We start from the raw sequence: 12,877 nt of genomic DNA on the forward strand, positions 1-12,877 counted from the left end.
AGCTACTCGGGAGGCTGAGGCAGGAGAATGGTGTGAACCCAGGAGGCAGAGCTTGCAGTGAGCCGAGATTGCACCACTGCACTCCAGCCTGGGTGACAGAGCGAGACTGCATCTCAAAAAAAAAAAAAGAGAACCTGGGTCAGGGCTGCTGGAGAGAAGTCAGATGCAACAGCCTCAGAAATGAGCCTGGAATTTCTATCTCTATCTGGTGGCAGCAGCTCCTTACTGAGGCCCCATTTGGCACCTGCTCTGAAACTGGAACTGGAAGCTAGAATTTGGTGGGGATGACCTGAGTACAGCCCCTGTCACCCTTGCCATTCAGGGTTGCCTTCTCTGCAGAGGCAGTGGGGTCTCTGCTGGCTCTCAGTGCTGGGGAGGGTCTGCAGCTTCAGGGATTTTACAGCATGGAGAGCCCTGAAGGTCTTTACACTTCGGTATAAGATAGTTTTCAGTCAGCTCTGGACACAGTTGCAAAGTACATCTTCACAGCCCTGAGAGCTCAGGAGGATATACTATATTTGGGAGTCTCCCCAAATTCTGAGGCTTACCAAGCCTGAACAAATTGTTGAGTGGATGAGTGGCTCTCTTCAACAAGTATAAGGCTGACCTCAGTGATGATGGCACAGAGAATTAGAGGTTATGAGAGTTTATTCCAAAACAGAAATGAGAAAAGAGTTTATTTTTATTTATTTTTTATTTTTCTTGTATTTTAGATTTCTTGAGACAAATCTTGCTCTATTGTCCAGGCTGGAATGCAGTGGTACAATCACAGCTCATTGCAGCCTTGAACTCCTAGGCTCAAGTGATCCTCCCACCTCAGCTTCCCAAGTAGCTGGGACCACAGGTGCACACCATTCCCTGTTAATTTTTATTATTTTTTGTAGAGATGGAGTCTCGCTATGTTGCCCAGGTGGATCTTATATTACTGGCTTCAAGTGATCCTCCTGCCTTGGCCTCCCAAAATGCTAGGATTACTGGCATGAGCCAAGAGAAGAGTTTTAAAGTAAAAATAGAGATTAGAGGAGGAGTGGAAAGGATAACAGGAGTTGAGGAAGAAAAAGGGAGAAAAGAAGAGGAAAGCAGAAGGGAACAGGAGAAGTGAGGGGAAGGAAATAATGCATAAGAAATGGGAAAAGGAAAAAGGGGAAGGAATGGGAAAAAAAGCCCAGAAGGCTCTTTCCAAGCTCACTTTCAGCAGAAGTATGAAAACTTTCCTTCAGGTCTGTACATCTTGAGTTCCCCATAATACAGGACAGCCTCCTGAGCTCCACCTGGCTGTTTGAGAACCAAGCAGCACTCCCAAAGGTTGTGCAGCACTTTGAGGTGCAGCTTGGCTCAGAAACACAAGAACATGGATAAAGAGAGGTGTGAGCAGTCCGTGGAATCAGGCCATTCCCTGTCCCAAATTGAGAGGTCTTTATAACCCGCCAGAGCCTCAGGCTGAGGAAAAGAAACATTTTCATCCTTTGCAGTGTCTGTGAATGCCAAACACTGCTGCCTCTCTCCTCTGCCCTTCCTGGCTGTCTGCTGACCTTTTGCAGTCACACTAAGAATGTACATGTGCTATTGATATGTAAGCATCACAAATGTCTAGAGTATACATTAGTATCACTTAAAGATGTTTTGTCTCCACCATAGGAAACAGGTGATGTTTCTGTTTTCTGTATCTCTTGTTAGATTATGAAACCAAATCAGATATCAAGGAGTTGGTTCCAAAGCAGGAAGTATCAGAAGAAACAGAGATACACTGAGCCACCTCCAGAGCACTCCGGAACAATGATTCCCAAGAATGCAAAATTGGAGCATTCAAAAATTGGGAAGACAGTTTGAATATTCATCAGAGAGATCCTTCCAGGGAGATGCTGAGTACGAGGACTAGAAATATAAGGCCAGCAGAAATCAAGGATGTAAAAATCTCCCTAGAGAAGGAAAGCCAGAAAGGTAAAGAATTTGATAACTTCTTTACTCTAAGCTCAAAAAGTATTTCACATTCAAGAATTCACAGGGAGAAGAACAAGGGGCCAGTTTCAGAAGTCAAAATACAAGTCACAACTTATGAAAGGCTTCAGAGTGTAGCCCCTCTGGCAGCCAGGTTTAGAGAAGCCCTAGTGGGGAAGGGAAGTGCAAGAGGCATCAGGGAAGCCAGGCAGGACCCAGAGCAAGGAGAAGGAAGAGAGTTTCCAGAGGTGTTGCCTTCAGAGACAGGAGTGCCCTTGACAAGGAAAGAGGGCAACAAAACTACCCAGGAGAGAAACCCTTTATCTGTAAGGAGTGTGGGAAAGCCTTTGGTCAGAGTGCAAACCTTATCGTGCACCAAAGAATTCACACAGGGGAGAAACCTTTCCTATGTAATGAGTGCGGAAAAGGTTTCAGACAGAGATCACACCTCATACGACATCAGAGGATCCATACTGGTGAGAAACCCTATGAATGTCAGGAATGTGGGAAGACCTTCAGCCAGAGCTCAAATCTCATAGTTCATCAGGGCATCCACACTGGAGAGAAATCTTTTGAATGTGATGAGTGTGGGAAAGCCTTCAGCCGGAGTTCAGGCCTGACTGTCCATCAGAGGATCCACACGGGGGAGAAGCCATTTGAGTATAATGAATGCGGCAAAGCTTTCAGTTGTAGTTCATACCTTATTGTGCATCAGAGAATTCACACAGGGGAGAAACCCTATCAGTGTAATGAGTGTGGAAGAGCCTTTGGCCAGAGCTCCCATCTTATTCTCCATCAGACAACTCATGCCCAGAAGAAACCTCAGCTGGCTGCTTGGGTTAGGGCCCACTGTTAATGGGGCAGAGTTGAATGGTCATGTTATATGCTTGCCTTCAGCCAGGCCAGCATCTTATAAATACTAGGAAGTATGTGAGAGGTCATGGACTGTTCACTGCTGGAAATCTGGGTCCACAAACTCACTCTGCTTGTATGGTGTTTTATTCACGTGCCTTATTTTTGTACGTGTGCCTCCAGTCAGATTTGGAGTTCCAAGAGGTAGATGCCAGGTCCTGTCTTCCAGTTTGATTGACAGGAAATTGAGGAGCTCTTCATTTCTACAAAGTTGATTAAATTTTAATTCATTGAGAAATTCCTCATATCAAGAAACTCGTAATAATAATCTTGCAAGATCTCACCTGCTTTGAAGATTTGTAATTTTTCCAGGGTAACTCCAGCACAGTAAAGCTTGCTGTACTTTTTATTGTTATTTCAAAGCTTTAATGTGCTAGAGTTAGGAAGCTTAGAAGGCCCACTATGAGCAGTACTAAAATTTAGAATGTCACATCCTCATTCAAATGTAGGCTGCCTTTAGGAATGACCAAAACAGTGAAGGATACATAGGATGATAGAATCATGAATCAAAGGAACCCTACCAGACCAGAACTGCAGACCAAAGTTAACAAGATGAAGTATTAAACCCTGTCCATAGGGCTAAGGGGTCTGAGCCTCTCAGAACAGAAGTGTTCTGTCAGAAACGTTGCAATCGTTGACCATTAGACATGCTAGAGGGGTGTCTTTAAAAATATCCTTCTCTCTTATCTTCAGTTGCTAGCTGCTCACGGATGAGATCCTAGTCTTAGGGCCTGTTCTCTTCTCTCTAGACCATATAGCTTGACTTTTCCTTACAAGGAAATAAAACAGATCATGTGTGTGTATAAAATTAAAAAGTAATATCCTAATCATCTGCCACTTACACAAAAAGAGATTACCTTTAGACTAAAGGAAAAATATAATAGGAATGCAATGTGTCTCAGTATGGGCAGTTATGTGCCACATAATGATGTTTTAGCCAACAACAGACCACATATTTGACGGTAGTCTCATAAGGTTGTAATGGAGCTGAGAAATTCCTATGGCCTAGTGACTCTGCAGCTGTCATAATGTGGTAGCACAATGCATTACTCACATGTTTGTGATGATGATGGTGTAAATAAGCTGACCATGTTGCCAGTTATATAAAAGGATAGCACATGCAGTTATGTACAGTGCATAATACTTGATAAATAAATGACTGTGCTACTGGTTTATGTATTTTATTGTGCTTTTCATTGTTATTTCAAAGTGTGCTCCTTCCACTTATTTTTTCAAAGTTTACTGCAAAACAGTATGCTGTGTTTGACCAGCAGCAGCCTCATCTATCTCATGTTTACCACATCTCTTGACTGCATCATTTCCTCTTGTGCTTGATTTAATCTCATGTTTTGTTCATCATGTCCCCTGAGCATTTAAAATCCATGGCTAATTTTGCCAGTAAGAGGCCATGTTGAGTAATTGACCTGGAAACAAAATTAAAAGTGATTAAGGACTGTGAAGGTGGAAAATCAGGGATGGTTATTGCTCACCAGTCAGGCATGTCCCATTTTACCATAGCTGCCATCCTAAAGAACAAGAGCAAAGTGATGGAAGCTGTTAAAGGATCTGCTTCATTAAAGGCAATGAGACTAACAAAAATTTGAGAAGGGCCAATATCAGATATGGATAATGTCTGATATTGACCTAGATTGAAGACCAGACACGCAAGCATGTCCCTCAGCACCATGACAATCACAGCTAAATTGTTTGTTACGTAGATAGAAAAGGCTGGACCTGACTATATTGTTGAATTTATTGCTAGCTCTGGGTGGTTTAAACGATTCAAGAATTGTTATTCATTACACAATTGTGAAAGTGAGTGCTAAGTCTACAAGTGCTGATGTGAAGGCAGCTGAAGAATTTTTGGAAACTCTAGATAAGCTGATTGTGGGGGAAAATTACTTGCCAGAGCAAATCTTTAATATGGATCAAGGCTCCCTGTTCTGGAAAAAGATGCCTGAAGAGATTGTCATCCATAAGGAGGCCAAGTCAATGGCAGGATTCACGGCTTTGAAGGACTGGATAACAATGTTTGGGGGCAATGTTGCTGGCCACAAATTAAAACCCTTTGTGATTTGACACAGTGAGAACCCCAGGGCCTTCAAGCATATCAATAAGCACACACTGCCAGTGTACTACACGAGCAATAACAAGTCATGGATGACCCAGCTTCTCTTCCAATATGCCCTCCTGAATTGCTATGCCAGTGAAATGGAGAAGTACTGTTTGGAGAATAACATACCTTTCAAGATTTTGCTTGTTGTTGATAATGCTCCTGTACGTCCTTTTATTGCTGATCTTTGTCTTAATATCGAACTGGTGTTTCTTCCTCTAAACATCAACTCTTTGATCCAACCAGTGGATCAAGGAGTTGGAGCAGTTTTTAAGGCTCACTACCTAAAGAGGACGTTTCCCCAGGCTATTGCTGCTATTATCTGAGGGAGACACTGAGAAGACACTAATGCAATTCTGGGAGGATTACAGCATCTAAGACTGCATCAAGAACCTTGCTTGGGCTTAGGGTGATGTCACCAATGAGTGTCTGAATGGCATCTGGAAGGAGACACTCGAGGTTTGTTTATGACTTCAGAAGATTTGCCACGGATGACCAGGTTGCAAAAATCCACAAGGCTGTGGTTGAGATGGCAAACAGCTTTAACCTGGGTGTGAATGAGGATGACATTGAGGAGCTCCTAGAGGTGGTTCCTGAGGAATTGACTAATGAGTTGTTGGAAATGGAACAGGGACACAGCTGAAGAGGCAAGAGAAAACAAAACTGCAGAAAACCACCATCAAGAAAATTTGCAGTAGGGATTTTAGCAAAAGCTTTTGCAGACTTCAAGAAACTCCTTAAAAAGTTTGGGCCAGGCGCGGTGGCTCACTCCTGTAATCCCAGCACTTTGGGAGGCCATGGCGGGAAGATCACAAGGTCAGGAGTTCAAGACCAGCCAGACCGACATGGTGAAACCCCATCTCTACTAAAAATACAAAAAAAAAAAAAAAAAAAAAAAGGCTGGGTGTGGTGGCACGCACCTGTAATCCCAGCTACTAGGGAGGCTGAGGCAGGAGAATCACTTGAACCTGGGAGGCAGAGGTTGCAGTGAGCCGAGATCGTGCCACTGCACTCCAGCCTGGGCGACAGAGTAAGACTCATCTCAAAAAAAAAAAAAAAAAAAAAAAAAATTGAAAACATGGACCCCAACACCAAAAGGTTTTCATTAATAGGAATGTTCACGGTGCCTTATCTGTTTACTGGCAAATCTATGATGAAAAAAGGAAATACCAAGCAAACCACCATGGACATATTTCTGAAAAGAGGGACACCTCCTTAAGAAATGTCCCAGGCAGGTCCTTCATGGGTATTTCAGAAGAGGGCATTGCTATCATAGGAGATGACAGCTCCATGCATGTTACTGCCCCTGAAGACCTTCCAGTGGGACAAGATGTGAAGGTGGAAGATGATGATATTCATGATCCTGACCCTGTGTATGCCTAGGCTAATGTGCTTGTGTCTTAGTTTTTAACAAAAAGTTGAAGTAAATAATTTAAAAAGAGAAAAATGCTTATAAAAATAAAATATTTTTTGTATAGCATTACAGTGCATTTGTGTTTTAATCTAAGTGTTATTACAAAAGTCAGAAAATTTTAAAAGTTTATATAGTAAAAAGTTACATTAGGTTAACTTATTGAAGAAAGAAATTTTTAAGTAAATTTAGTGTACTCTAAGTGTACAATATTTGTAAAGTCTACAGAAGTGTACAGTAGCATCCTAGGCCTTCACATTCACTCACCACTCACTCACTGACTCATCCAGAACAACTTCCAGTCCTGCAAACTCCGTTCATGGTAAATGCCCTATATAAGCATACTATTTTTTATCTTTCATACCATATTTTTACTGTACCTTTTCTAAGTTATTTTTAGATATACAGATACCATTCTGCTACAATTGCCTACAGTATTCAGTACAATAATACGCTGTACAAGTTTGTAGTCTAAGAGCAGTGGGGCTGTACCACATAGTTAGGGTGTAGTAGGGTATATATCATATAGCCTAGGACTATACCACAGAGCCTAGCATGTACTTAGACATGCCATCTAGGTTTGTTTGAGTACACTCTACGATATTCATGCAACAATGAAATCACCTAACAATGCCCTTTTCAGAACTCTCCATTGTTAAGCAGCACAGGACTGTATTGTAATGCTGGTTGCTGCTCACCGCTATGAGTTTAGCCCTCCAATTAAGTCAGGAACTGGTCCTCTCTTGGGTGTGGATCTATAGTCCCCAACACTAGAGGGTCAATTTTAGAGATTTTTAACAAACTGGAAGGTTGACTTTCAAAATGTCTCCAGTTACCTCCAGGTCAATTCCAGCATGAGATGTACTTTATCTTTCAATCACTAGTAGGCAAAAAGGGGGTGCTAGGAACAGTCACTGGCTTGACTTCTGGCAACAAGGAAAGCCTGAGGTGAATTACAGTTGCAACATCTGTCAGCTCAAGCTGCATGGCATCCGTCACAGGGAGTTGAAATTTCAAAGTATAATAATTTTTTTAAGTATAAGAATAAAAAATGTCCATCCAAAGTATAAGAAAATCCTTATTTCTTGCCAAATCCCCCTTCTTTTGGCAAACACCAGGGCCCTTTCCCTTGTTAAAACAGCCTATTTTAACAAAGGCAAGGTGTAGGGTGTGCATAGAAACCCAGACATTCATGAAAGCAACTGCTAATCTTGTGTGTTTACACAATAAGCATCTGAAATGAGCTGTGTGACTCCTTGGTTTTGGTTTGCATGAGACTTAGCATCTGTGTGAAACTGCTAGTTGTCTTGGGCAGACACCTGGCTAAGGATTGCAGAATGAAGGGAAGTTAATTTTTTACTAGAACAAAAGTAGAGTAAAAAGGGTTTTGCTTTGGACATAAGGGCAAAGCAGAACTAAGTGGTGAAGGGACCAAAACACCTCTGCCTGGATGGAGACGGTGGCCAGGGAAGTGACCACTGCAGCTGTGCATGGCTCGGTGTGGGCTACAGGTGGCGTATCAGGGAGACAGTAAATTGAATGGAGCAATGTCCACCCCTGGTGTGGGCTGTGGTGTCCAGACTCAGCAGCCACTCAATGCCCACAGCCCAGTCCCTTCTCCACTTACTGCATACCTGTGGGCAAACTTCTTAAACTCTCTGTGCCTCACTGTCCCTGTCTATAAAATGGCGATATTAACACTCTATCTAAGGGATGCAGTGAGGATTGAGTAAAACACATTAAGAAGAGCACTGCGCAGAGTAAGTGCTTAGTAACTACTATATAAAATAAAACAATTATTATTAATTTGCTTTCCTGCTCTGAGACATGGCCTAACAGTGCCTTATCTCTAGGGCAGGGCAGCAGGGGATAACCTGTACAGCCAGAGAAACTGAAATTACCAGGTTTCTCTGGGGGTGGGTGTTGGGGGAGTCCAGGGACTGGATGAAGTTAATGTCTGCTGGAAGGTGGGAAGGGCCAAGGGTTTACTCTCCCACTCATTTTAGAGGAGCTGCGCCATTCAGGGAAGTGGCAGAGGTAGAAATTAGAGAGTAGAGAGATCCATGTCCTACCAGAGGCCAAGCAGCTCTGGGTAGAGACTGGTCTCTGCCCCACAGAGTTATTCTTTGACTCCACTCCTTGGCCTGCATATTGGTTATTCTTGTCTGCACCCCAGATCCATCATCTACCTCTTTGCCCTGGGGCAGAGATACCTGTGGGTGGCATCACCCTGGGTCCCTTACTTCTGGCTTCCTAGTGGGATGCACTGGTATGTCAGAGGGAGGCATGAGAATGGGACGGGGTACTTCTGTCTGCTACCATGGTTCTGGCAGTGGCTGTGTCCCTCTGTAACCACAGCTGCATGACTTCAGCTACACCATTTCCTTCCGTGCCCTTTCAAGCTAGGAGTGGCAGAGGCTCTAGTTCTTGCTGGTATCTGGTGTCTCCCCATCCCCTCCCCAAACCTCTGTAAATCACCCTTTCATTAAACTCTCTCCTTCCTGCCAGGTCCCAGCAGACTGATAATTGCTGGCAACTAGGGGATCTGGAGAGCTGCACTGTATATTTTATTTACTAGACCAGGCTGCATGACATTTTAAGCTAAGCACTGCTTAGTGATGGGGGAAGCACAAACCTGTTCTTTATTAACAAAACATCCACACTGCAAAAGGAGCCAGTGCTAGGAAGGGTTTCAGACTAGCTGTACCTTACATCTCACACAGCATGAACATTAGCAAGCACCCAGGGTGTCACTGGCATGCCTTCCATCTATCAAGCCAAGGCAGTACACTGTTCCCAACATGCTTCATGCTTTCCAGACAAGTCCTCCTAGACACAACTCCTCTCCCATCAGGTTTTGGGACTCCTACTCACCCTTTGAGGTTGGCTTGAATGCCACTTTTTTCATGATCCACCCCAAATCAAAGCAGCATCCACCCTCGTCTGAACTTCCCTGCAATTATCCTCAGCTGTCCTCCTGCTCAGCATGTTCTGCCTTGTGGTGGTCTTACTTCCCCTGCTGGATTGTGTTGAGAGAAGGACCAGGTCTCATTCCCTGTGGGTCCCTTAGTTCACCTAGCAAAGTGCCTTTTACATAAAAGGTGCTCAGTAAATTGCTGAATGAATGGACAATGACTAAAGAGCATCTTTGACCTACTTCAGCTGAGCAAGGTCACCTGTTGTAGGTACCAAAGTCTGAGACGAACCAACTGGATTTCCCCACCTGCCTCCCACGTGGTCTCCCTTGTCTCCTTTTCCTCCTCTTTGCCCGTCTACCCTGAGTTCCCATCAGCTTCATTCTCCCAACACTTCCCTCCGTCTATTAGTCCTCATTCTGACAATGGCTTCAAAGCTCTGAAATCACAAGTGGCAGAGAGACGAGAGCTCAAAGCCCCTCATGTCCAACTCCTGTCCTGCACAGGTGTGGAAAATGATGCTCAGTGGCTCACGCAGGGTTAACCTGGTACACGAAGCCCAGTACTGTGGGCAGGGCTTGGCCTTGGTTGGTACCACCCACACACCGGGGCTTTTGTCCTGAAACTTCTCACCTCCCCATGTGCATGTCAAGCCTGCCACTCCTAGTGACTGCACAGCCAGTCTCTCCCCTCACTGGGACCCACCTGGAGGCATTCCTTGTTTGCTTAGTCCCCTCCCTAGGATGTCCCTCATCCACCTACTGCCAACCCATTCTCCCAGAGCTGGCCCACTAAAGCTTCGCCCATTTTCCCTCCCTGCTGATCTTGCTATCTCTGCACACACTTCAGCACTTTAATCTCAGCTTGTCACCTACTGTCCTTTACTCATTTGTGTGTTTACTGTGTATGTATCTTGTCTCTCCAAAGACACTGGGAGGCCCTTACAGGAGCCTGCCTTAGCCTGAGAGCTAGGTTGATGACAGTGGCTCAGCTTGCTCTCATGTGGATTCAGTGCTGGACCTGAAGCCCTGACCCATCAGCACTGGGCTCTGACCGGGGAAGTTGGCTGGTGTTTCTTCCAGGCATGCTCCCAGGCACCAGGCACTAGGCAACCATGAGGGGCCCTTTAGGACATGCTCTGCCTCTGACTGGTTGGGTCATCTCAGATAATTTGCAAAACTCTGAGTTGATTTCCTCACCCTGGAAAGGTGGGAGCCCTGGCCGAAGGCCTTTCCATACTGGGTGCAGCAATAGGGCTTCTCCCCCGTGTTGCTCTACCAGTGAACCAGGAAGCATGAGCTGCAGCTGAAGGTCTTGCCACCCTCTGGGCACATGTGTGGCTTCCACCCTGTGTGCATGACTAGGCTTGGTCCCTGACTGAAGGCCTTTCCACATGTGCCACAGACAAAGGGCTTCTTCCCCATGTGTACCCTCTGGTTCTAGGTCAGGTGGGAGCTCTGCATGAAGGCCTTGCCACACTACCCACACCCACACGGCTTCTCCCAGGTGTGGATTATCTGATGCACGATGAAAGTGGAGCTCTGGCTGAAGGCCTTGCCACACACAGTACATGCTTAGAGATTCCTGCTAGGGGCAGCCAGGCTGGAGTTGTGGCAGACCTCTTTCCTGAGTTCCTTACAGTTCCGGCCCCTCTCTCCTGGGAGACATCTTTTCTTTTGTTGGGGCCTGCCTGGTGTCTGGCTTGTCTCTCCTCACTTGCTTGTCTGCAGGCTGTTCCGAATGCCCTGTTCCCCTACTTCCCACTTTTCATGCTTCCAGTCTTCCAGAGAATTCTCCTTTCATATTTGTTTTTTCCGGCATCAAATCTTCCTTTTCAACTTTGGTCTTGATATCTAAACAAGACATAGAAGATAATAGATACAACAAAAGCAAATAAAAATAGAATCAGCTTTATATTCTAGATGGGAAACATGAGACTATAGTGGGATTTGAGGGAATTCAGTAAGTAACACCCTTCTCTTCAGAAGCAATATAGCATTGAGACCAGGGGTGTGGTCTCTTGGGCCAGACTGTCTGAGACCAAATCCTGTCTTTGCCATGAACAGTTATGTGACCTTTCTGTACCTCAGTTTCCTACCTGTAAAATGGGTTAATACTAGTACCTATGTCATAGGGATGTTGTAAGAATTAAATAAGTCATGTACATGTACAATGTACATGAGTCAAATACAATGTACATGAAGTGTTTAGCTAGGTATTAGCTATTATTATAATTTTATACTCAATATTCGAACCAACTGAGAAATAATATGGGGAGACCAACATATTGCTTTTATTAGTGAAAGCCTGATATTGGTGAATCTGGCTGTATCTGCAGGCAAGTGGGGTTATGAATCCCAGGATTAGGCAGCATTAGCCACCCAAGGACATAGTGCTGGCTGCCATGGGTTTGCTCCTGAAACACCTGCAGCACAAATGGCCAGGATGGAATGCATGGTTTCTGTGAAGATGCCAGACCCCAAGGGAGAGGTGGGAGGACTGGCTTTCCAAAACTCATCAGTCAAATAAAATCCCTTTTTGTAGTGTGGCAAGAGTGTGTGAGGATCAGAATAAGGCCCCAAGTGTTACACCAGTGAGCTTCCTGAAATATCAGGCCCCAAGTGTTAGACCAGTGAGCTTCCTGAAATATCAGGGGTAGGAAGCAGAGTACTTACAATCATAATTGTCCTGTATGTATACTATGGTTTCAGAGCATGGGTAGAGAAAAAGAAAAGAAAGAGTAGTCAAAACAAAACAACAAAAAAAATGCATTCTGGGAAAGAGCCAGGGATGGCACTGTCACCAAACATTTGTCTGGTGAGGGCAATGCCTGCATGCATAAAGACTGCCAAGCTGAGAGAGGGAGACAGAGGCGCCTTGGAAACTGGCCAAGGCAGCAAGTGGTGGTCAGAGATGGGCTGGGCTGTGGACATGGCGTCCTGGGAGTCACAGAGCTTGACCAAGTCACCTTCCTGGCTGGAGAGAGGCAGGATGAGAACTTGTGACTCAAGAGAGAATTCAGGGATCTATCAGATAAAGTGGGGAAAGGGAGAACAAGGGTACTGACCAGAGGGAAGGGTGTTGAGGGCTGCCAGGTTTGGCAGTAGGGGAGGCAGACAGATGTGGCTCCCTAGCCTCACAATCCACAATCTCAGTCCAGGCAGGAAGAGAAAGCCCAAAGAAGCAGGGCAAGCCAACCCTCTGAAGTGTGGGGAGGGACACATGTAGGGCCCTTTCCTCCCCCTAAGCTACAGGAAATACAGCAGGAAAGAAGGACCCTGTTCTAGGAGGTCCAGGAGGAGCAGCTCAGGCTTTTGCTTCCAGGAGGCCTGAAGAAACAGAGGAGTGTGGAAATGCTAAATAGCAGAGCACTGTCCCAAGGGCAGAGATGGCCATGGTCTACTCTAGGCCCTAGCTCTCCAGTTAAGATCTTGATATGATTTGGCCATGTCTCCACCCAAATCTCATCTTGAATTGCAACTCCCACAATTTCCACGTGACATGGGAGGAACCTGGTGGGAGGTAATTGAATCATGGGGGCAGGTCTTTCCCGTGCTGTTCTTGTAATAGTGAATAAGTCTCACGAGA

At 45.0% G+C, this 12,877-nt stretch overlaps 1 protein-coding gene across 1 annotated transcript; it reads left to right on the forward strand.

Moving 5' to 3' along the window:
- Positions 1-404: 404 nt before the first annotated feature.
- On the forward strand, positions 405-6,040 carry LOC129058374 (zinc finger protein 239). The gene is made up of 2 exons (XM_054551155.2): positions 405-434; positions 2,099-6,040. The coding sequence occupies exons 1-2, from the start codon at positions 405-407 to the stop codon at positions 2,792-2,794; spliced, it is 726 nt and encodes a 241-aa protein (XP_054407130.2). The 3' UTR covers positions 2,795-6,040.
- Positions 6,041-12,877: the final 6,837 nt, after the last annotated feature.

This window comes from Pongo abelii, chromosome 2 (genome assembly GCF_028885655.2).
Source record: "Pongo abelii isolate AG06213 chromosome 2, NHGRI_mPonAbe1-v2.0_pri, whole genome shotgun sequence".
NCBI classification, from domain to species: Eukaryota; Metazoa; Chordata; class Mammalia; order Primates; family Hominidae; genus Pongo; species Pongo abelii.